Source organism: Planococcus citri, chromosome 5, assembly GCF_950023065.1.
Source record: "Planococcus citri chromosome 5, ihPlaCitr1.1, whole genome shotgun sequence".
NCBI lineage: Eukaryota > Metazoa > Arthropoda > Insecta > Hemiptera > Pseudococcidae > Planococcus > Planococcus citri.
This window is the reverse complement of record NC_088681.1, coordinates 4,717,766-4,742,177: the sequence shown is the minus strand read 5'-3', so window position 1 is coordinate 4,742,177 and position 24,412 is coordinate 4,717,766. Positions and strand designations below refer to the sequence as shown.

General features: G+C 32.4%; 1 protein-coding gene across 1 annotated transcript; it reads right to left on the bottom strand.

Moving 5' to 3' along the window:
• Nucleotides 1-6,868: 6,868 nt before the first annotated feature.
• LOC135847552 (uncharacterized) lies at nucleotides 6,869-18,583 on the bottom strand. Its single transcript, XM_065367115.1, has 2 exons — nucleotides 16,028-18,583; nucleotides 6,869-9,243 (listed from the first exon to the last, which is right to left on the bottom strand). Exons 1-2 carry the CDS (start codon nucleotides 16,040-16,042, stop codon nucleotides 7,489-7,491), a joined length of 1,770 nt encoding a protein of 589 aa, XP_065223187.1. The 5' UTR covers nucleotides 16,043-18,583; the 3' UTR covers nucleotides 6,869-7,488.
• Between the last annotated feature and the right edge of the window lie 5,829 nt (nucleotides 18,584-24,412).

The following is a 24,412-nucleotide window of genomic DNA, read 5'->3' as shown; positions in this document are numbered from 1 at the left end:
TTGTATATAAAAAAATCCTTTAAAACTTTGTTTAAAAATTTCATTCACATTATCACAATCTTTATCAATTACTAGAAAGCCATACTTAGTTTTCCAACAAATATTGCACATTTCCAAATATTCATCAAATGTTACTAAATGTGAGACATGATTATCGTAGATGTGTCTCGAATTTCTAAGATCTTGCATAAAAATTGCCAGTAAATTAAAATTATCTCTTATACATTGTTTTGGACATTTTGAATAGGATTGAGCTAGATAAAAGCAAGAAATATTGTAATGTCTTCCTCTCAGATAGAAATTTGCTATTTTATCTTGAGGGTCTGTCAAAACATCGTCAAAAATTATAACTGAATTTGGTTTCATTTCTTCAGGTTCTTTCAAATCTTGAGGTAATATAGTACTAAAACCAATGTTCTGTTCTGGTGATGTTCTGTTGATAATATCTATTATGTTTTTCAATCGAATATATTTTTCTTGATGAGATGTTTTTGAGCAAAGATAAATATGGGTATATGTATTTATTTCCATTAGAATTTGAATTAAAAGATTGGTTTTACCACAACCTGATGGACCAAATATACCAGCTCGAATTACATTTGGAAAATTTCTATTATATCGTGGACCCACCTCCTTGTAATCATAATTTTCAATTTCAATAGGTATATCACTTTTAACTACTTTTATAATACGTTTTTTCTTCATTTATATTAGGATTTTTTTTTTTGTATTATAAATATGAGATTTGATTTAATAGGCGAACGTAAAGGAGAAACTTTATCTTCTTACATTCACACAATATTTAAAAATAGAGTTAATCTGTGTTCTAATAAACTCTATGGAGTTTGTTTACTCATTCTTAGTCTCTTTAATTCTTTAATGAATGTAAGAAAACATAACAACAGGTTTGATCTTGTAGATGATCAAGGAAATCACGAGGAAATTTATATTCCAGAAGGTGCCTACGAAGTTACGGATATTATCAACGCTATAAGAGATAAAAAATTCAACTCTTTATATAATGTTGAGAGAAAAAATATACGATTTGATCTTTCAGAAGATGAAAAGAAGATGATTACAGTTCCAGAAGGAATTTATGATGTGGATAATCTAGAGAGTACAATCAAAGCAAAGGAATTTGATAAACTAAGTACAATAATACAAAAAAGGGAAGATTTACATCTAGATAAGTTATTAGATAAAGAGTGTCGTCATTACATTCACATTCCTGGAGATAAGTACAAAGTAGAAGATATCTTACAAGCAATTAAAGAGAGAAGGTGTGCAGCAGATAAATTAAAAATGAATTTGACACCATATACTCATAAAGTAAAGATAATATCTGAAGGTAAAAAAGTTGACTTTAGTGTACCCAACTCTATTTGTAGAGTTTTGGGTTATAGTGAAAGGGTTTTAGAAAAAGATGTAACACATCATTCAGATAGAATGATTGACATTTTTCCTCTTACTGCTATTCAAGTAAAATGTAATTTAGTGAATACAAATTATGAAAATGGAGAAGGAGGAGGTGGTGTAATATACTCCCACCCCTGGTCAGCTCCAACAGGTGAAAAATATTGGATAATCCCATATCACTACTTATACTATGAAATAAATACACATTCTTTCAGGGAAATTGTAGTTCAGATTGTAGATCAAGATGGTAATCTGTTGGATTTTGGTGATGAAAAAATTTATGTAGCATTGGATATTAGAGAAATGTAATTTTAAGAGAATTTCTCTTAAAATACTTAGAACTCAGCTAAAAATTTCAAACAAAGATGTCCACAAATAACTTGATTGAAATTTTGCTTTTGGTCAACATTATAATATACATTCTTTTGAAAATAGTTTAGTACTTCACTAGGAGGTCTTTCACCGAAAGAATCAAAATAAATTATATAATCATCTTTCTTGAAAAAACAAACCCAATGAGATCCAGGTCCAATAGAATCATCTAAATTGATAATCATGCTTTCATTTCTTCCAATTTGTTTTGGTAGTTGATCTTTCATAAACACTCCCCTAAAATAAGGTATACACAATTCCTTTGCATATAATTCTAGTTCCATATTGGATAAGGGTTTAATAGGAATTTTTATTAACCTCCCTTCCTCTTTTTTTTTTTTGCTTTCACATTAACCCCAGCACCTTCAACAGGTTTTCGATGAGAAGCTGGATTTAAATATAACCCCTCACCTTCAACAGGTTTTCGATGAGAAGTTGGATTCAAATATAATCCTTTTCCTACTTTCTTCATAGCTAATTTGATATCTTTAGAATTATTTATAAATTGCAAAACCTTTTCGTTGTTTTCCAAACCTGTACCAGACTTTACTGGTTCCTCTAGTATATCAGTTAGTTGTTTGTGAAGAGGTTTTTCTTCTTTATATCTTTTTTTAACTTCTTCAACCAACTGATTGTTTGCTCTATGATTGCTATAGGCATCAAAACCATTTTTAATTATGGATGATGCCGCAGCTATAGCTGGTAAAGCAGCAACTAGAGCAGGTAAGAAACCTCCAGTTTTATTATTTGTGTTGATAAATTCCAATTGTTTTGCAGACAACTTTATCTTGACTGATTTCTTTTGGGTACGCGCTTTGCTGATTTCCTTCTTTTGATATGTTGTCACTGGTAAATAAGTTTCTTTCATCACACTGTTTTTTGTTCGAATCAATTGTTTGTGATCCAAGTTTAAAGTAATTGGTTTCCCTAACTTTATCCCCTCTAGAATTAACAGTTGTTCTTTTTCATCTAAATTGACAGGAATTTTTTCATAATTTTCCTTTTTCATACCTGTACCAAAGTACCTTTTTACACCCATGGCAGCATCCACAAGCTGAGCTTGTTTTTCCAATTTTTTACTTGTATCTTTATCACGTGCAATATTTGAAGCTTCTCTCTGTAATATATAATCAGCTTCATGAAGTTCAGCAGGATCTTCCATCAATTCATAAGCAACATCATGTCTCCTAGATGCATAATCCAGTTTATTTCTTGGTTCAACTCCTTTCAATATTTGTAAAGTTGGATTTGTCCAGGGTCCAGTAAAATTATGATCTTCTAAATGCATGGGAGGTAATGGAAGCTTCTTTATTGCCCAATTTGCAACTGTACCCAACATACCACTACCTTCTTTCACTTCACCATCAAACATCACCTTGGGAATTCTTTGTCGAATTTTGTCATTCAATATAGTTTTAAAGTTGTTACTATTCATGTTTATTACAGAAAAAAAAATATCATTTCTTCTTTTTGCGTCTAATCACTTTTTTTCTAAATTTCCAAATACTTTTCAAGAGAATCGTCATCAAGAAAATACATGTTTTCATATTTTGATGCTGGGAGCTTGTTCTCCCACTTTGTGTATTAGAATTATTTCCTTCACTACTACATGGAGAGTCACTATTCATTTTATAATAGGAAATTTTTTTTTTCAAAGTTCTTTAAGTTCTTGCAAAATCCTAACAATTTCATTTCTTAAATGAGGGTTGGAATTTCCAGCTTTCTTTTCACCATACAAAACAACTAATTTATCAAACAATTCAGGCAAGTTATCCCAATAAATATATTTATCCCCAGATGTGTTGGCATACAAATTCATTTTTTTGAGATGATTTAAAATTGGTACTATTGCCTTACCATCTAAAGATCCTTTTTGAATCTCTGAGTAAATTGTGATTAATTTTTCTAGATAACTATCTATGCTATCACTTTGATACAACCCTCCCCCCTTTTTCAGATATTTATCCAGTAAAGGTTTTATTACAGAAATGTATTTGATTCCACAACTTGATTTCACTCTGGAAGATGGATTATTATTTTGTTTATAACTACTGGTTTTATCAATAATTTTCCAAAAATCCTTTAAATCTTCAGAATCATACTCATTTGGATCTGGATTTTTTAATGTCAACAACTGCCATAAACCATGAGTTCCTTTAAATTCAATACCACCTTTAAACTTGATGTTATTACCATTAAAATTAATTTCTTCATTGCCAATCATCCATTTATTAATGTCTGGATCATATCGAATCCCAAAAGTAGTATCACAAATTTCTTTTTTATCATCAGCAGCATAAAATTGTAAATATTGTTTTGCTATTTCGCCAAGAACATTTTCATGAGAACTATTCCACTCAAGCATATTTTGGGTAGGTTGTGGGAAGGTTTCTGGAAGATTTTGGGAAGGTATTTGGAAGGTTTCTGGAACATTTTGAGTTATTTGGTTTCTAATTTTTTCTAGTGGTGTAATGATTGGTTTAAACTGTTCTTCTAATACTTCTTGCTTATAAATTTTACCTGCTTTACTTGCCTGATACATTGCCTTCAATTCCTTTCTTATATTAACATTTTCATTTACTAAATTGTAATTATTGCTCATTTATAGTAGAAAAATTTTTTTTCCTATTATAAAATGAAGTGTGCTGGTATTATTCTGTTTACCCTTTTTGTATCAACTTTACAAGAACATGATTTATTCTTTAGATCTCAAAAAATAGTCAACAATGAGGGAGTTACACTATTTTGTAACGTTACATTTTCAGAACAAGAATTTGTGTATCAGCTGGAATGGCTTAAAGATGTTCCTTTTGACATTCCAGAACGTTTAAGTATCAATAAATTTGAATATTTGAATTCAACATCGAAGAAAAAGGTTGAGGTTGTATCATTTTTGAAAGTTATAAATGAAGGACAATACATGTGTCGAATTAGAACAAAAAAATTTGGTGAATCTTCAAGTAACTATTACTATGATTATTTGGTAGTGTCGCAGCAAAATTTAAAGAGCCAACAGCATTTGGTGACAAAAACTTGGGTAAAATTGCTTATGGAAACAGAGGGAGTCAATACAAAAATTGAATGTGTTTATAATTTTGAGAAATTTCAGTCAAATAATAAGTGGTTCAATTATAACAATGAATCCATCATTTCTAATGAGCGAATTCGTACCACAGACTTGTTTATTGAAATCAAAAATCTAACTTTTACAGATCAAAATGCGTACAGATGTGTGAGTCCAAACAATGAGTTTTATACAGCTTTAGTGGTTACAAAAAATTATAAAAAGTGGTAATATCTTTTAGAACAGTGTTCTAAAAGAACAAAGCAGTTAATTAGATGAATATTTCCATCCTAAAGAAAGGAATATTTTTCTGCATATTTCATCACATTCCCTCTTGTTGCCAAGTGAAATGAAATCTTCTGGATCAAAATTGTGACCATCTTTCAACATTAATTTATGTAAAAGAAATTTCATATTTATAAAGTTTTTTCTATGGCTATTTATCAAATCAAATTGATTGGAAAATTTTTCAAAATCATTTAGAAGTTGTTGTTCTAAATGGGAAATATCACTTGGTTTCTGCCCTGTTAAATTAGAATGAATTAGAATATAATCGTCATAGTGTTTATGATAACCTAGTTCTTTCAAGAAATAAAAAACAGTTGATTTTTTCACTTGTCCAAATGTAGATAAAGCTTCTTGTAAATGTATATAAACCTCTGGACTTATAAAATCAGTTTGTTTTCCTTGATATTTCTCCAAACACTTTTTGAAATTACTTAACCTATTGTAGTTTGAATTTTGTTTCTTGAAGCAATGAGGTTTAGAATTATGTTTGTAGTGAATTACCTCGGCAAAACATTTTTTGCATATTAAAATATTATCTCGATCTTTGAAAAATTCTCGAGTACTTCCACAGTTTTGACACCTTTTGGATGGATAATACTCTTTTTTTGATACATTGCATATGAGACCAAATCTCTGTGAAGCTTCCTTCATAATCTCATAAGGAATGATTTTTTTCATTTCATTCAAATATGTATTCACATTTGTTTTCATCAAGTTTTCTCTCGTTCTCAAATATAACATCAATATGCTTTCTGAAAATTGAAACTTGTCCATGTTTTTAAAATCATTCACAACTTCAGGAGAAAGAGCATCCTCAATGTTGTATGTTTTCACTCTTTGCTTAGATTCTTGAAATAATTGAATATTGTTCCTTAAAGTATTTGTTATAAAATTATCCAATTCTATAATAGAACTCATTTTATTATAGAAAACAATTCTTTTAACTATTACATTTTTTTCCTAGATACCCAATCTTTCAATTCACATATGAAATCTTCTGATAGTTCTTGATTTTCTAAGATTTCTTTCCAATCTACTTTGTCTTTGAATTCTCTAATGTGTGGTATAGGATTAAATAATTTTAATAAGGAATCATTTTTTGGGGAAAGCTTGGCGTGTCCAAATAGGTAGGTAAGGAGTTAGACTGGTATAACTAAATAGGATAAGTGGGTAATTCTACAGGAATTTAACATAAAGGAACCTGCCTATACTCCAGATAATTAAAATGTCTAAACAAGAGAGTAATTTATTTCCTATCATCGAAAAAGATTAGATAAAGGGACTATATACAAATAGGTAAATACCTATCAAAGTTCCAAAAGCATAAGGTGAGATCGTAACCTCTTTTAGGTGATAAGTATTTATTCGATTATAAAATATTATTCATAGGAATAATTACGATGTTAGACACATTAAAAATTTGAATCGCTTACTCGATTATCTAAATTTCTAAGAGCTAATAAAATATCATACCTGATATATTTAATTATTAGTTTCTAAACCTGACATTACCTTGACAATTTTGATTTAATAAACTAAGACGGAGTCAATTTCCATGACTATATAGTAGCCCTATCTAAGAAGAATTTTCCCTAAATTCACACCATTATCTAGGCGTGTGCCTAAGCACCGCCATTACTGGCTTACGTGACACAGGTCTACTCTTCCATAATTAAAACCGATTCAATCGAATTAAAACACGAAATCATTATCGAAAATTCAAACAAATTTAACACTCGAAACTAATTCATTTTATTCTTACTCGAAACATCATTAGAAAAATAAAAACATAAAAAGAAAAAGGATTAATTACAACGCGATCGCGTAACACTTCAAAACGTACGTACTAATCAACATTCGAATTATTATTATTACCTACTACGTTAGGTAGGACTTACCTAACGTCCATAAGTTCAACTTTTCCCCACTCTCATCACTTAAGCCCATAATCATTGAACAATATGTAGATAGGTTAATCTACCCAAATAAATTCAGGCAAATTAACATGACCTATGCTACATAAAATTCTCCCCTGGCAAACTGAAGTGAGGAGATTGGGAAAAAGTTGTACTTTGGAAAATTTTCAAATTAAAAATATCTTCGAAAGACAAGTACAAAAATTTGATAAAAATTTAAAGATAAAAAACTCGACAATTATAAAATAAAAATATCATAAATCACAGCTGCTGATTTAAACAAAAATTACAAATACAAAAAAGGTCACAATCGAGAAAAAACGTCATAATCGGGTACGTAGTCAAAATCGGTAGAAAAACAAAAAGAAAAAATACAAAAAATACTCGAAAAAGAAACAATAACATTATACAAACTCGAAAAAGGAACAAAACCTATTTACCATCGTAGCAACCGTCGTCCACTCCATCCTTCGTCTTTTTCGCTCGAATGTAGAGGAGTATGTGTTCGAATTCCGCTCGAAGTTGATCGGGTGACATTATTCGAAGGGTGTTTAAGATGCCATCTACTCGAATCAATGGCAACATCTTCTTGCAACGGACTATTCGAGGAGTAGGATTTGTTCGCGTACCTTTGAGCGTAAATTCGACCTTATTGTCATCGTATTTGATAATATTCGAAGTAAAATTCCGTCCGAGAATTATGGTGCCTTTAACTTCACCAGAAATTCGATAAGGTTGAAGTTCAGTAACGTAGCAGTTGACGATATGCTCGTCATTTTCGTATCCTGGCATTCCAGGGTTGAGAGTGATCGGGAAGTATACTGAAAAGTTACTTTTTACTCGAAAATCGTCGCGCCAAGGAATATAAATCACCGTCTCTGCTTCGAGTGCTTGCTTTGCAATCAACCCTGGATTCGACCAAGTCAAGTAACTGACCACCGAATTCGACACGAGAGAATGCTGTAACCGGGAATCGTAAATTACTTCGATCGGTTGATTTCGCACTTTGCCCAAGATGGTAAATGGCCATGCTAAAGCATCTCGTAAACTTATGTAAGTCCAAATCGGTCCATACAAATATCGAGCGTCATGAGAATCGTTTTCAAATGTGTTTCTCACGAGGTTCAAGTGGTTTTTCCACGCATTAGCCTCTGTCTCGATTCTCGGTATTTCGTAGGTTTGAGGTCGGTTGTAACTTTCGATCATCGGCTCAATGATTTGGAATTGTTGGTATATGCCTCTGTTTAAACCGCGCCAAATTTCGATATATAGATTTTGAAAAGCGCTCACCGGACAATCGAAATTTATTCTTAAAGATTCTCCTTCGTAATGGTATGGGATGAAGGCGTGAATACGATTAATTGGAATTCTATCTTCGTCGATCAAATATTCCGGAGCGACTTGAATGGCGTTAGGAGGAATCGGCTTAAATCGAGGTTCGATGGTGGCAGATTTTTTCGCATTTGGTACCGACGTGTCCGGAGAAGCGAGAGATTGTTTGGAAGTCGAAGCGCCTGAATTCAACGAAAGATTCATATTCGAACCAAAAGAAACGTTCTTTTTTACATTCGAGTCTACCGCCGGTGTTTTCGCAGCTGGTTTCTTTTTTCCAAATTGGACATCGTCATCCGTCTTCGATTTTGATTTCTTTAAAGATGACTTCAACTGATTTTCGATGCTCGATGACTCAGAATTCGAATTCGAAGGAACATCTGGATTCTCGGGTCTGATAGAAATTGGTAAATCGTTGAATGCGCAGGAGATAAATTCGTCCATATTCGGTATGATCAACAATTCATTAGGTATGAAAGTTGAGAAGGAACGAATCAGCGAACGGTCGAATGTGGTTGGCTTAAATTCATCGAGTAAATAGTCGCAGCCAAAAGTCAACGTCAGAAATTCGTTAACGTATAAACGGACTTTATTGAGCAAAAACTCGAACGCAGCTTTTTTCAAAGCTTCCGAAAAACTCAATGACTCGACTTGAACGTTAATTCGATGACGGATTGGGCATTCGTAGTTGAATCCAATAAAAGGAAATAATTTCTGGTCTTTTCGCTCGACGATAATATCCAATTCTGCAGACTGAGGGGTACACATAAACACTCGATCGTCGGGAATAAATTCGTTCTTGATGAAGTGAACGTGACAGTCGCTACACTTGGAGTAGAATCGATTATTGTGGATCTAAAACAAAAGAAAAATACAACACAATTCTAGGTTAGTTACTACTCGAATATCGAAATATACAATATTACGTATCAGTAACTAAGAGACTAGACTAGCAGACATTTCGACGAGAAGGCTTAAGACTTTTTCCCTAAAAGTTTGAGTGTCTGTGCTCGCATTATACTTTTTCAAATGCTTGATATTCTCGCTTATGACGTGTTCTGGATTGTCACATTCTTCAAGTTCATACACGTTTGGTTTCTTTTCGACTATAACCTTGTAAGGACCTTTCCAACAATCAGATAATTTCGCTGATATTCCTTTCTCTTTACTAGAAAGGACTCGATTTTTAACGAAAACCAATTCACCAGCTTTTAATCGGACTGGTTTAAAATATTTCTTGAAATATTCTCTTTTTCGATCACAATCTTTCTTGTGATTATCAGCGACAATTTTTTCGATATTAGCTGGAACATGTCTTTTCTTGATGATATCTATTAAAGGATCTGGAACCACTGTCTTTTTCACCACTTCGAATGGAATACATCCAGTAACTAAACTTTCGGTATAGTTTAGTTTTTTCTCAACTGATGGTAAAATTCTGGCCCAAGATTTCTGCTTGCGACTGATATATTTTCGCATACTGGAACCAATCGTAGCCATGATTCGTTCAGCAGGATTCGAATTTGGAGTATAACGAGATGTGTATCGTAACATGATATTTTGAAATCTCCAGTAATTTCGCCAATATCGAGAACTAAATTGGCTACCATTATCAGATAAAATCATTTCAGGTTTTCCAAATTCTGTGATCCAACTTTCGACTTTCTTAATCAAATTTTCAGAAGTGACTACTTTGACAGCATACAATCGAACATATTTGGTAAAGTGATCTTCGATAACGAATACTGAATCACAACCTCCAGTACTTGGTGGTATTGGACCAAAACTATCGATGCACAGTATCTGATTAAAACGTTCAGACACAATAGGTGTGATTGGACCATATAATCTCGATGATGAACGTGATGAGATTTGACATGGTATACATTCAGCAACGAATTGATGAACTTGGACTGTCAGACCTGGCCAATCGAAATGTCTACGAACAATTTTGATGAGTTTCGTGATGCCAACATGTCCATACTCGTGATGATAGTGATGGATAATATCTTTTCGAAGTTTTAATGGCACATAAATTCGCCATATTCGATCATTACGATTTTGGATCATAATCAAGTTCAATTTTTCATCGAGTAACGTTTGGTATGGCTCACGACTCATCCACATTCTGATTTGGTCATCTCGATCTTGAAGTGCTCGAAATCGTCGAAATTCTGTATAGAGACACTTTGGAGGTAAATAATTAAAGAGAAATATGGTAAAGTTTTTATCATTCTCAGTAATTTGAAACGTATATCGAGAGAGAAAATCTGCAATAGAATTCTCACAACCTGCAATGTGTCTGATATCGATTCGAAAATTATCCAAATAGAGAAGCCACTTGATAATTCGATTCGGTAATAAGTCATTTTTCTTGAGATATGTAACAGCTATATTATCTGTGTACAAATGAACTTTGTTACCAGCGAGGAGATAGTAATTTTTCGCCAATAGATGTACAATAGCGAGCAATTCTAACTCCATTATCGAATAAGACTTTTCATAACCTTTTAATACTCGAGATGTAAATGCAATTGGCATCATGAACGTTTTTTCATTTTTTTCTTGTTCTTGCATTACAACTCCACCGATGGCTTTAGTCGAGGCATCTGAGTATAAATAAAAAGGTTTATCGAAATCGGGATATACCAACATCGTTTCTCGAGCCAATTCTTGCTTTAATTCTTCGAAACAAAGTTCTCTTTCTTTAGTCCAAACAAAATCAGCTTTACTCGAAGTCATAGCGTACAAGGATTCGCAGAGAGCACTGATATTCGACATATAAGCTCGATAGTACTGGAACATTCCGAGAAATTGTTGCATTCCTCTGAGTTCCATTGGCTTTTGGAAATCCAAAATTGGTTGGATTTTAGCTGGATCAGCGGTAACTCCTTCTTCAGAAAACACCATTCCTAAGTAATTGATTTTGTTCTTACACCATTGTGTTTTCTTTAAATTGAGTGTCATTCCAGCCTTTTTCACTTTCTCCATAAATATTCGAATGTGCTCTAGGTGTTCTTTGAGCGTTCTCGAGAAAACAACGACGTCATCAACGTACACTCCAGTGAAGTGTTCGCAACCTTTCAATACAAGCAGCAGAGCGTACACAAATGCAGCCAATGAATCTTCGGTACCAAAACCGACTACTGTCATTACAAAAGGAATACCATCGACAACAAAACTTAATACAATTTGTTGATTTTCATCGAGACCAATTTGAAGAAAACCACAATTAAAATCGAAAATCGTGAACCATTTCATACCTCGAAATTTATATCGCATATTCGAGATATTAGGTACTTCGGTAGAATGACGTAAAATGTATTCATTCAAAGGTCGACCATCGATACAAATTCTGACCTTTCCTCCACCTTTGTCAACGAATACTAGACCAAGTTTATATGGTGACTGCCGTTGAACAATCTTACCATCTTTGATCCATTGTCGAATAATTTTGAATACACCATCTTCGTAGCGATGAGGAATAGGACGTGTTTTTACCCAAATTTTCTCAGGAGGAGGCAGAACTCCACCTTTGAATACTAGAGTGTGCGTGTACATATTACACAACCCTATCCTATCTTCGAATATTTCAATATTATCGTGAATACTATTTTTTAACTCACCTTTTTCAGGATCAGGAATATTGATATCCTGAACCGTTTCGTCGACTCGAAGCATCAATTCACCATCGATGACGTATTCTTTATTTTCGCTGATGGAGAAAATTTCTTCGGTTTTCATCGCGGTGATATATTTTACTTCGACTGGATCTTTCTGCTTTGGATCTTTTTTCAGCTCGAATCGATGTGGATTTTTTTCGCTATCTTTGAAGAAAACGTCGAACGTAGTATCGTTAGATGGATCTCGAACTTGAATACGATTTTCAGCCATATGAGTCACCATTTTAAACTCACGTTGAAGATTTCGACCAACGATTAATTCAGCATTAAGATCTTTCACAACGAAAAGCTGAATATGGAATACACTTTTACGAGGTTTTTGAGTTGGAAAACTGAAGGTAACATATGACATTTTGGTAATTTTCGGATGTGATTTACCAGCGGCTAAGGAAAATTGTTTTCCCATACCTTCAGCTTTAACCTCACTTTTTCGAAGTTCAGGATGTTCGGCTAGAATGCGTTCGTATGCATTTTCTTGAATTAACACGTGTGAACATCCTCCGTCGATCAAGGCATCAATTTTTACTTTGCCAAACTCGAGTGTGATTTTAGGTGAAACGTCTTTATTCACATACTCGATATCGACTGGATTCAGAACTTCGATGACACTGTGATTTAGATTGAATATCACAGGTTCGTCAACGTGACCATATAAGCTGCCACTTAGATGTTCTTCTCGCTGTTGAATATGTTTCACTTCAAGATCTTTCTCGAATTCGAATTTGGTATCGATTTGACATTGACTTCGGAAGAATTTTATCATTTCCCATTGGAGTTTTTGGAAACATGCGTTACTCCAATAAACACAGTTGATTTCTTTTGAAGTCGATTTATTCAGTTCGTATAAATTCTGTTTAACTTGATACAGAATATCATCTTCGTAAGTATAAACGTACCATTTTTTCTCATTTGGCCATAATTCATTGCGTTGAACAAAAAATGAGAATATGTTCCAAAACCGACAACCTTCTTCTTTATGACCGATATAGAAAAGCTTGCTATTAACTTCTTGAAGCGTTTTCCAATATTCAAGGTCTTCTTCACGACCTCGTAATGGAACGGTCAGCATAAAGATTATCTTCTTGAAATGGTGTTTATCTCGAAGATTGATGACTAATTTTTTCAAATGGTGATGAAATGCTGAACTATCGAATTTTTTAGTCCAGACAGATTCTTGTAAACCAACAGATAGCAACGCAGTATCAACTGTTGATGGAATATCGAACGTTTTTTCTTCAAGTATTTTGTTGATTTGAGGAACAGTTAGGCTATCTTGACACAAAATATATTCGTCTTTTGAAGTATCAAAACAAACATATTTCATAAACTGTAGTGCAGCTCGATTACCGATATATGCGATTCGTCCACCCATAATGTACAATTTTTCTTTGATGACTGGCGGGGGTTCTGGAACAGTTGGTTTTTTGATTGGATCGCCTTTTTTTGAAATAATTTTAGCGGTCGGTTTTCGATCGGTGGAGGGAATACTACGACCGTCAGTATTTCCCTCTACATGTTTAAATCACATAATCGAACGGTGATAATATCTTCTTCTTCTTCTTCATTACTTTGTTCTTCTTCTTCGTTAGAAGGATCGACTTTTTCAAATTCACCTTTGTCAGTCAGCATATAAATTTCAACATTTTCGGTTAAATTTACTTCTTCGATACTAGCAATCTTTTTCATATCAGCACTGTTAGGATCTTTCGGATTTATCGTCTTTTTAAACAGCTGACCTGGTTTGAACTTTTTCAGAAGAAGATTTTGTTGAGCTGTACGATTATTATTCGAATTATTGGAATTATTCGAATTTGTTTTAGGCTTTTGATAACCACTGGAACCGGACGACGAAAAAGATTTATTATCGCTTTTATTCTTTTTCTTCGAAGACTTATCGATAAGAGATTTCATATGTTGATGATAATATGATGACGCACTAATATCTCTTCTTTCGATGTCTCTTGAGCCAGCTTGTTCCATTTTGGTTATTCGAGCAATTAAATTCTCAATCGAATCTTCAGGTTTACTTTCCTTAAACACTTCTCGAAATTCATAACCAAAAGGCTTGATTTTTTCGACGATCATTTCAGCAACCCATATAGAAGGTGCACAGGGATTCCAACGCATACGTTTTAACCAAAATGTAACAAAATCGGTTACACTTTGGTTCGGATTTTTCTTGTCTTTAAACAAACATGTATTATCGGAAGTATACACGTTGTTATTCGAAAATTCTTTTATAAATTTTCTAGCATTTTCATGCCAAGGAGCATCCAAATCCATTTGATTTTGGAAATTAACGAGTTCCACACCTTCGAGTTTATTTGAAAAGAGAATGTTGTAATTTTTATTATTTTTCACGTACGGTCGCATCTCCTTTTCAAATTCGACTACGAATTCTTCAGCTACTCGATGATCTTCAGCTCCTTCCCAGGATTTCAATCTTGTATTATCGAGAATCTGTTGAAGATTGAATCCTTTTCCCTCGGAACCATCGCCATTAGTTCGAAATACCACTGGATCGATTTTAATTAACGATAATGAACCGGGAATGTGGTATTCGAATTCATCAGCTGCTGCATTGAGATTAAAGTGACGTTGAGGAATCTCAATACACGATTCTTGAGGAGTATTGTCGAAATTAGGACGAGATTTAGGGCCATATTTCTCGAACATTTTAGCCATTGACTCAGATTGTTTCGTCATTATGGCATTCATTTGTGCTGGAGATATTCCAACAAATGTAGTGTTTTGAGTTACCTTTTGGTTACCTCCAGTAGCATCAGCATCTTCGAAGCGAGTACCATTGAATTCCTCAGCTTCTCTAGCCCTTTTTTTCCAATCCATCATTTCTCTGGTAGCCTTTTCGTGATCAGCCATTAATTTTTTAATATCGTCGACAGTCATGTTTGAAGGATCCATTTTATCGACTTTTACAGGTGACTTCTTCGGTGAAACCTTTGAAGGTGAACGATGATAAGAAACTTTCAATTCGTTAATCGATACTGTTGAAATATCTGATTCACTCGAAGATCTACGAATAGTTGAACAAATTGAGATTTTATCTGAATCAATCGAAATGCGACGTTCTCGAGATGAATTCGCTGATTCTTCGGATTCAGTAAACGAATGATTAGATGAAAATATTGAAGCGTTGAAAACTTCGTTTAAGTCGTCGATTAATGAGTCACTAAATTTCACTGGAGCAACGTCGTCGTTTGTTGAATCGTGCGTAGGTTTTATACGTTTACGAAATCTAGTCTCTTTATAGAAACCAACTGGATGTTGCAAACTACGCAAACGATGAAGCTTTTTAATCGAAGAAGGTTTGGGATTAAGTTTCTCAACCAACTGTTTTTCAAGATCGTTGGGAGAAACAACCAATAGGTCTGGCAAACTTCTCGACCACCTTCTGTGTGACTTTTTAGGAGTCACAAAAACAGCCGTAGATGATAACTCGTCGTAATCGGGTGAAAATCGACTAAAATCTGGAACTTGGTTCGCTGGATCAATAATCAAAGTATCAGGAACCAATCGATCAGTTGAAATCGAATCTTGAATTAATTCTTCGCGTGAATTACTCAACACTATGAAAGATTTCTTCAGAATGCGAAACTCACGAAGCCAGCACGACAATGGTGTGAATAAACCCTAACTAATTCCCTAACAATCCCTAACTAGACCCTAAAGCCCTACAAATTGTCAAGGAACATCTAACAAAGTAATACAAACCCTAATGATCGAAAACAACAAACAATAACATATACCTACATACTCGAAGATTGAATAATATGTATAGTGGATCAAAAATACTCGAACGTTGGGCGCCATCCTATTACATAGGAAATTTCGACACTTATTCAACCTTCGAATATTCATATAATACACATAGAAAACTAATGATAATAATAATACACGTAATATTTTTATTAAGGTCTCCTAGAAACCTATCATACCTTCGGAGCGTCCATTTTATATGCCAAACGAATAAACAGAGTAAAATGACTGGAACAATAACCAGGAACTCGAATACAGGCCGACACTCTTTCTTACGCACTTCACACTCGAAAGCTTTATAAATTAGAGCTTGAAACAATTACAAGAAATAATCGAACAAATTCATTAACTAATTACTCAAAAAGGAAAAGTAAAAATTCGCACTAAAAGCATTCGAAACACAGAAACATACGCAACGAAAGATATTACAATACTGTTGCCTTAACCTACGCAGCAGAACACAACGTGAACAAGTTCTGATAAGGATATGCGCAGTACACGAATACAATAGATACTCTAGCAGTTTGGTTTTTCTAGGAACTCTTTTTCTATTCGATCACTCGAAGCTATTTTTATCTTTTTTCATATTTTTTTTTTCAACTCAAACTGTACTTCTTATAATCTTATAGCTAGTTTGTACTCGAATGCTCGAAAGCAATCGAAAACGTTTGGGGGGAGGAGAGAATTTAGTTGGCCTAATTATCTACTAACACAAACATATTTACACATATTTCAAGGTCTTTTGAGATGCAATTTTGTTCGATACATTATACCTTTACCTAGACAAGTACATTTATTTCGTTTACGCATTTTCATGCTCGTAAGTAGGTACAATTGACAGTGTGCTTGCTAGAAAAAACCTTCTTAACACGAATCTACGTAACCCATGTATCTACCTACTCGATACATGGTTACAGGCGGAAATTTTTCTATCCAGTTTCAACTGGAGACAGAAGGCTCACAAATGAAATAAGATTACTTATGGCCATGGAAATAAATTCTTCTCATTATTTTACTCAATAAAAAATTCAAATTATTCGAAATTTCTCGAATTTCAATTTTGACACAAATTTTCAAAAATGGTAATTTTTTGGGTAGGTCTTACCTACTTAAATTGACACAAACTTTAGCCCCACGTTGGGCGCCAATTTTAATTATCTGTGGTATAGGATTAAATAATTTTAATAAGGAATCATTTTTTGGGGAAAGCTTGGCGTGTCCAAATAGGTAGGTAAGGAGTTAGACTGGTATAACTAAATAGGATAAGTGGGTAATTCTACAGGAATTTAACATAAAGGAACCTGCCTATACTCCAGATAATTAAAATGTCTAAACAAGAGAGTAATTTATTTCCTATCATCGAAAAAGATTAGATAAAGGGACTATATACAAATAGGTAAATACCTATCAAAGTTCCAAAAGCATAAGGTGAGATCGTAACCTCTTTTAGGTGATAAGTATTTATTCGATTATAAAATATTATTCATAGGAATAATTACGATGTTAGACACATTAAAAATTTGAATCGCTTACTCGATTATCTAAATTTCTAAGAGCTAATAAAATATCATACCTGATATATTTAATTATTAGTTTCTAAACCTGACATTACCTTGACAATTTTGATTTAATAAACTAAGACGGAGTCAATTTCCATGACTATATAGTAGCCCTATCTAAGAAGAATTTTCCCTAAATTCACACCATTATCTAGGCGTGTGCCTAAGCACCGCCATTACTGGCTTACGTGACACAGGTCTACTCTTCCATAATTAAAACCGATTCAATCGAATTAAAACACGAAATCATTATCGAAAATTCAAACAAATTTAACACTCGAAACTAATTCATTTTATTCTTACTCGAAACATCATTAGAAAAATAAAAACATAAAAAGAAAAAGGATTAATTACAACGCGATCGCGTAACACTTCAAAACGTACGTACTAATCAACATTCGAATTATTATTATTACCTACTACGTTAGGTAGGACTTACCTAACGTCCATAAGTTCAACTTTTCCCCACTCTCATCACTTAAGCCCATAATCATTGAACAATATGTAGATAGGTTAATCTACCCAAATAAATTCAGGCAAATTAACATGACCTATGCTACAAATGAAATGTTCAGACAGTTTTTGACTCCATGAAATACATTCCCAGCATACTTGGTCTTTAAATTCTTTAATGAAATCTTCAGCCAGTTTTTGATGGCATGAAATCCAATGCCAATTTACTTGATCTTTGAATTCTCTAATGAAATGTTCAGACAGTTTTTGATGACCTGAAATCCAATGCCAATTTACACAATCTTTAAATTCCATGATGAAATCTTCTGATAGTTTTTGATAACGTGAAATTTCTTCCCAATTTACTTTGCCTTTGAATTCCCTTATGAAATTTTCTGATAGTTTTTGATAACGTGAAATTTCTTCCCAATTTACTTTGTCTTTGAATTCCCTAATGAAATCTTCTGACAGTTTTTGATGAACTGAAATTGCAAACCAATATACTTTGTCTTTGAATTCCCTAATGAAATCTTCTGACAGTTTTTGATGAACTGAAATTGCAAACCAATATACTTTGTCTTTGAATTCTCTGATTAAATTTTCTGATAGTTCCTGATTACTTGAAACATCATACCAATTTACATGAGAGAGTAATAATTTAAGATGCCCCTTTTCATTATTGATCATATTATTATTTTATAATAAGGAAAAAAAAATTTTAACCAAAGTTATTTATATTAGTGAAGAGAGAGTTTTCAAATGTGTGATAAAATTCTGTCTTTCTACTTCTAGTTTATAATGTCCCCAAGGTAAAGTTTCATTGTCAAATATACATCTCTTGTCATCAAATGGAGATAAACCTCTTTTATCTTGTTCAAATGTGTAAATATTATGATTTTTACTTTGTATAATTTTCTGCTTGAAACTCTTTGTTATTTTCTTCTCCAAGCATTCTTTATAATCATTATGGGTGATTTGATTTTTGATTACATGTTTCTTCACTCCTTTTGCTCTTTTCTTTTCATCTTCTTCAAATACTTTGATGGAGTACAATTTAGAAGCTAACCCTATGAATTCTTCAATACTTTTTCCTTTCATTTCATCTTTGAATTTACCAATAACTTTTTTATTAACTTGAGGAATACCATATATATTATTCTCAGGATAGTCTGATGTGTCAAATTCATCAATCATTCCTTTCATATCACTGTAAAAGTCTGGCGTTTTTATTGACAAAATTAATGAGTCTGTATCAGTATACAAAAGTTTAACATCATTTTTATATTCTCTCTTCAACCTATAATAGAAATCATACATCAATGTTTTTGAAATATCTAAAATAGAAACACCCACATAAATTGGTTGATTGAAATTGATGTGAGTTTTTTTCATGTGAATAGCTGCAAGATCTTCTGCAAAAAATGTTGATTTTACAAAATTTGGTTTTGAAACATACTTTGTATATTTTTTACCTTCACTAATCAATTTTATATCCACATGATTTCGCACATTCATCATTGTTCTACCAAAAACAGAGTTATTCATCAATTTAAAAAAGTCTTTTTCAAATTCATTTTTTGCATTTTGTCTATGCTTTGTATTTTTATCAATATATACTTTCATCCAATCTGATTGGTTGAATTGAATAACTCTGTGAATTTTTTCCAATTTCAAACCTGCTTCAAGAGCCTGTCTAAGATTCAAATAATGTAAAACATATTTCTTCTTATCATATAATGTTGTGAATAATTTAGGAAGTCTATTTTCATCAATAATATTTTCTGCACAATAAGGTAGATCAGAATGATAATCATGTAATGTTTCTGGATAGCTTAAATCAACTTCAAACAGATATCCTTTGCTTTGGTTATCTCTCATTTTCAAAATTCTACTGTAAGTAAAATCGTTTGGATTTGCCCACCAAAACCCTCCATATGGTAAATGTTTACTCATAGCCCATCCATATAAATTATTTGCATCCAAATACTGAATGAATGTTGATTCTTTATTTTTATCAAATTTTTCACCCATGTACTTATGATTGGCTTTTTCATATCTATTTGAACATTGGGAAATTCCACCACGCTTGGCATTTTCAAACATGTACAACATGTCTACATCAGTTATCAATTCCAATTTTTGTTTTGTTGTTTTCAACATGCAATCCCAAGCAAATCCGGGGGTAGTATAATACCAAAGTGGATCTAACTTGTAAATTTCAAGTGCAGTTTTTCTGAAATTTTCAATCACATCTGCTAGCAAGAGTACATCAATTTTATTGTACAACATTGTAAACTCTTTTAGATTTTTAATGTTAAACTGTTCCCAAATTTTTTGAGCACGTAAAAATTCCTCTTCATCTACATGCTTATCATTCAAGGAATTGTAGAAATTCTCCCTAGATGGTAACTCTTCCTCATCATATTTTTCTAATGAGTCCATATAATCATAAGGGTATGCCAATTTTTCAGTCAACAAATTGAACAATGAATCATTCCCAGGTGGTACTGTCTTATCAAACCATTTCTTCAAATTTTTGAAATGACACATTTCCAAGTTTTTAGCCAATTTAGAAAGTGGTTCAGATAGAAATTTGTATGAATCTAAAAATCTAAGTTCTATTTTACCCTCTTTTCCTGAATAGTGTTGAAACTTTACAACTTTTGAGAAGCTGATGTAAGATTCCTCATTATTTGGAATTAGTTTTAAATTATCTGTAGTTCCAGCAAATTCTTTGACTAATAAGTGGGAATCATAACCAGAAAAGTTGTGAAACAAGACGGGTATGAAACTAGGTACATTGTAATTCAAGTTGCAAAGACTATGAGCTGCACCTCTATATTCACCTGTTATATGGTCATGATCCTGAACTTTCTTTTTATTTTTTTCTTCATCATCTAATTTCTCTTTCAAATCTAATTCTAATTTCTCTAGTCTATCAGTCAGTGTTTGATCATCATGATACTTTAAAATATTTGAAGTAATTTCTATTTCTTTTCTCAATTTATTAATATTTTTTTCCATCATAGGTGGGAAATCACTCAATTTTCTTTCACAAATATGACATATTGTTGCTTCTTTATATTCACATTTTTGTATATTGGTCAGTTTCTTCATTTTTTTACAATTATATATGTATTCATTAGCAATACGTACTGCATCTTCTGATAATTTTTCACACAATACTTGAGGGGTATTACTTCCAAAATATTCAAACATGTTCTCTGATATTTCTCCATTCTCATATAAAATGTAATAAACACAACTAATTGGTACGTGCTCTTGAATTTTTTGTGTTTTAGCATCTTCCTCTACTTTAGTTTTTTCAAGTTTTCTAAGTATACACTCAAAATCAGCTATTATTGTGAAAGGAATTTTCATTGATCGATTATAGTTTGTAAATTCACAAATGTTATCACTTTTAAGAGGAAGTTTTACTGCAACTGGATCATGTACTTTACAGCTTTCTCTATGTTCTAAATATTTAACTTCACTGTAAAAATGACAAAGGCACCTTTTGCACAAAAAATGTATTTTTTGAGTGTTTTTGGTTAATTGACTTTTAATCAATTTTGTTAGATCCTTAATCCAACAGTAGTGAGTATTTCTATCATTACTCTCTTCACATAAATACAATAAATCAACATGTTTTGTTTTCTCTTCTTTAGTAATATGTAAGGGATAAATTTTATAACGATCATCATGATGATAAACATTAATAGATAATCCACCTTCTACCAATTTCAATTCATTCACTTTATTTTCAAATTTCTCTATGTCTTTAATTTTCATCGGAAATTCAATATCTTTCAAAGCTTTATCAAAAGTTTTCTCATATGCTTTGTACTTTATTATTTCTTGTGGATTATCTTTTGCAGGATATAAACATGCTAAAAGTGACCATAAAAAGCATTTATTATCAGTATTTTTAACATTTATAATTGCTTTCTTATCTTTTAAAATTTTTGGAAGATCAATATAGGAACTTGCTCTAAGCGGGTCATATTTGTTTATATTTACTCTAAAACTATTGATTGATATTATTCGCCATGGACTACCTGTTAATTCATCAATGATATTTTCATGTCTATCAAGTACACTCTTCATTAAAGTTGAAATTCCATTTGTTAATTCACTTCTATTAGTAATTCTATCATTCTTAGTTTGCAAATGTTTGTATGCAATTTTTGTTTCATCTCGAGTGTCTACATAAGTTGCAGAAACACAAAAATTCACTTTAATACCACTATGCTTTTTCATCCATTCTTGAAGTAAAGAACTAACATGTTTTTTCATAAAATGTAAAAACTTTGACATATCTTTAATATCCCAGTTATTTTTCATATCAAATTGAGCATGTCTTGATTTAAAATTTTCATCCACAAATTCCCATTTGGGCAGAGGTAATGTTTTATTTGAGTGAAAATCGAGTAACCTTTCTACTATTTGATCTTTTCTCAACTGTTTATTAATATTGAAATTGTTATCCTGAATAAACTCAATCAATTTCTTTTTTGATAATTTCAACAATTTTTCTCTATCAATATTAATAGCCTTGATTTTATCTTTGTTCACTAACAAATCTGATTTTTTCATTTTATCAACATTTTTCATTCCATACCACTTCAATTCCGTCTTTAATTCTTTCACATTAATCTTGACTTCATTGTGTTTCTTTGTTTTTAAATGTCTGGCATAGTTCTTGTATGTAATTTTACACATACACTTCTCACATGTTCTTAAAGGTGCTTGGTTATCCATTTTATTATAGTTATTCATTTTATTATTGAAATTGATTTCTTTAACTAATGGATCAATTTCTAAAAGATGGTGTACTTCAAATGCAAAAAAATTCGTTCACAGTGGAAAAAATTCATTAGTTAAAAGAATCAGTTTCTATGATAAAGGTGTTGGTGTTTGTGTTACCGCTTTATTAGAGATAATGTTTTCTTTAACTAGTGGTATAATGGTAATGTTGTGATGAAATTTTTGCATTTGTTTGAAATGTTTAAGTTTTGAATGAATTTTTGCATTTCATTGAAATGTTTAAGTTTTGAATGAATTTTTGCATTTGTTTGAAATGTTTAAGTTTTGAAAGAATTTTTGCATTTCATTGAAATGTTCAAGTTTTGATGAAATTTTTGCATTTCATTGAAATGTTTAGGTTTTGAATGAATTTTTGCATTTGTTTGAAATGTTCAAGTTTTGATGAAATTTTTGCATTTGTTTGAAATGTTTAAGTATTGCAAAAAATTTTGCATTTCATTTCAATATCTAAGTTTTGTAAATATTTTTGCATTTGATTGAATGAAAAACTATGTGAAGGTTTATGTGAAATTTTTCACATAAGTTTCCACATACTTTTGAATTTAAAAAGTATTGTAAGAATTCTTACTCCAGTGCCAGGAAATACATTTTATATCTACTAACAACCACCTGAAATAAAATATATCAATGAGTTTACAGTAGGCTCACAACGTTTTACCTAAATCCTTGTTGTGACTAACCAAACAATGTAGCTTCCTTGAGAAAACTCAAGCTCTTTGTTTACTTCACAATACAAGGGGCTCACATTTACGGACATTTGAAGTCCACGAGTGACAAATATTGGATTCAATGTTTCAATGAGAGAGACTTCTAAATCGTTTGGTTGGCAAGATGATGGCATACAGATGGCAAATGTCAACTTGTTTCTGAAAGGATAAAAGTCGTAGTTTGATAGAGTTTTATGCTAAGAAAGACCTAAAAACCCAATGTTTCAACCAGCAAGATATCTTCACGTAATACATACAGTTCTTCAGAGACTCCTGACTATCTTACTGACTCTATCTTTCACTAAATGTTAATTTACACCACGAATACGATAAAAAGGTTCTTTACACGAAATAAACGATTCCACCATTAAACACTACACGATTTATTAGTATTTAAAGGTAACAATCAATTTAGATAACTTTGTATAAAGAAATAACATATTTTATACGCGAATTCGCAAATAATTAACAAAGTACAATATTAACCGATATAATCACGATGTTTGACAAAATTAAAACGTTCCTAGTTCTTGCTAACAACATACTAGACCGAGCCAACATTAACCAACCTTAATTTCAACAAGTTCCCCTACCTATCATAGGTACCTATCCTATCTCCCTTCTCTAGGTTATTCGTGGTACTTCGCCTATTTACGGTTATGGTACATGGATTATTACAAGGAATAATCGTGAGGATTATTCCCTGCAATACAGGCCATATATACTATGACATATGCCCCAATTCGTGGACCCATGAGGTACGCGACCCCTCGAGTCCCCGAGCTGGGGCACGGATTCTAGTCTTATATATGGACTGGAATGACATATCATTCCCTACTGCCCCTCCGTGCTCATTGGTCGGACGAGACCAAATGATCAGTTTTTCTCCAGGCAATGAAGAATGATTGACTCAGTCATCAATTGAGTAATCAGATGTGAATGTAGTCTGATATTAAACCCTTCCGCATCAGATTTCTCCGATACGCCGGCGAGTTATATTCAGCAACAAACACACCGG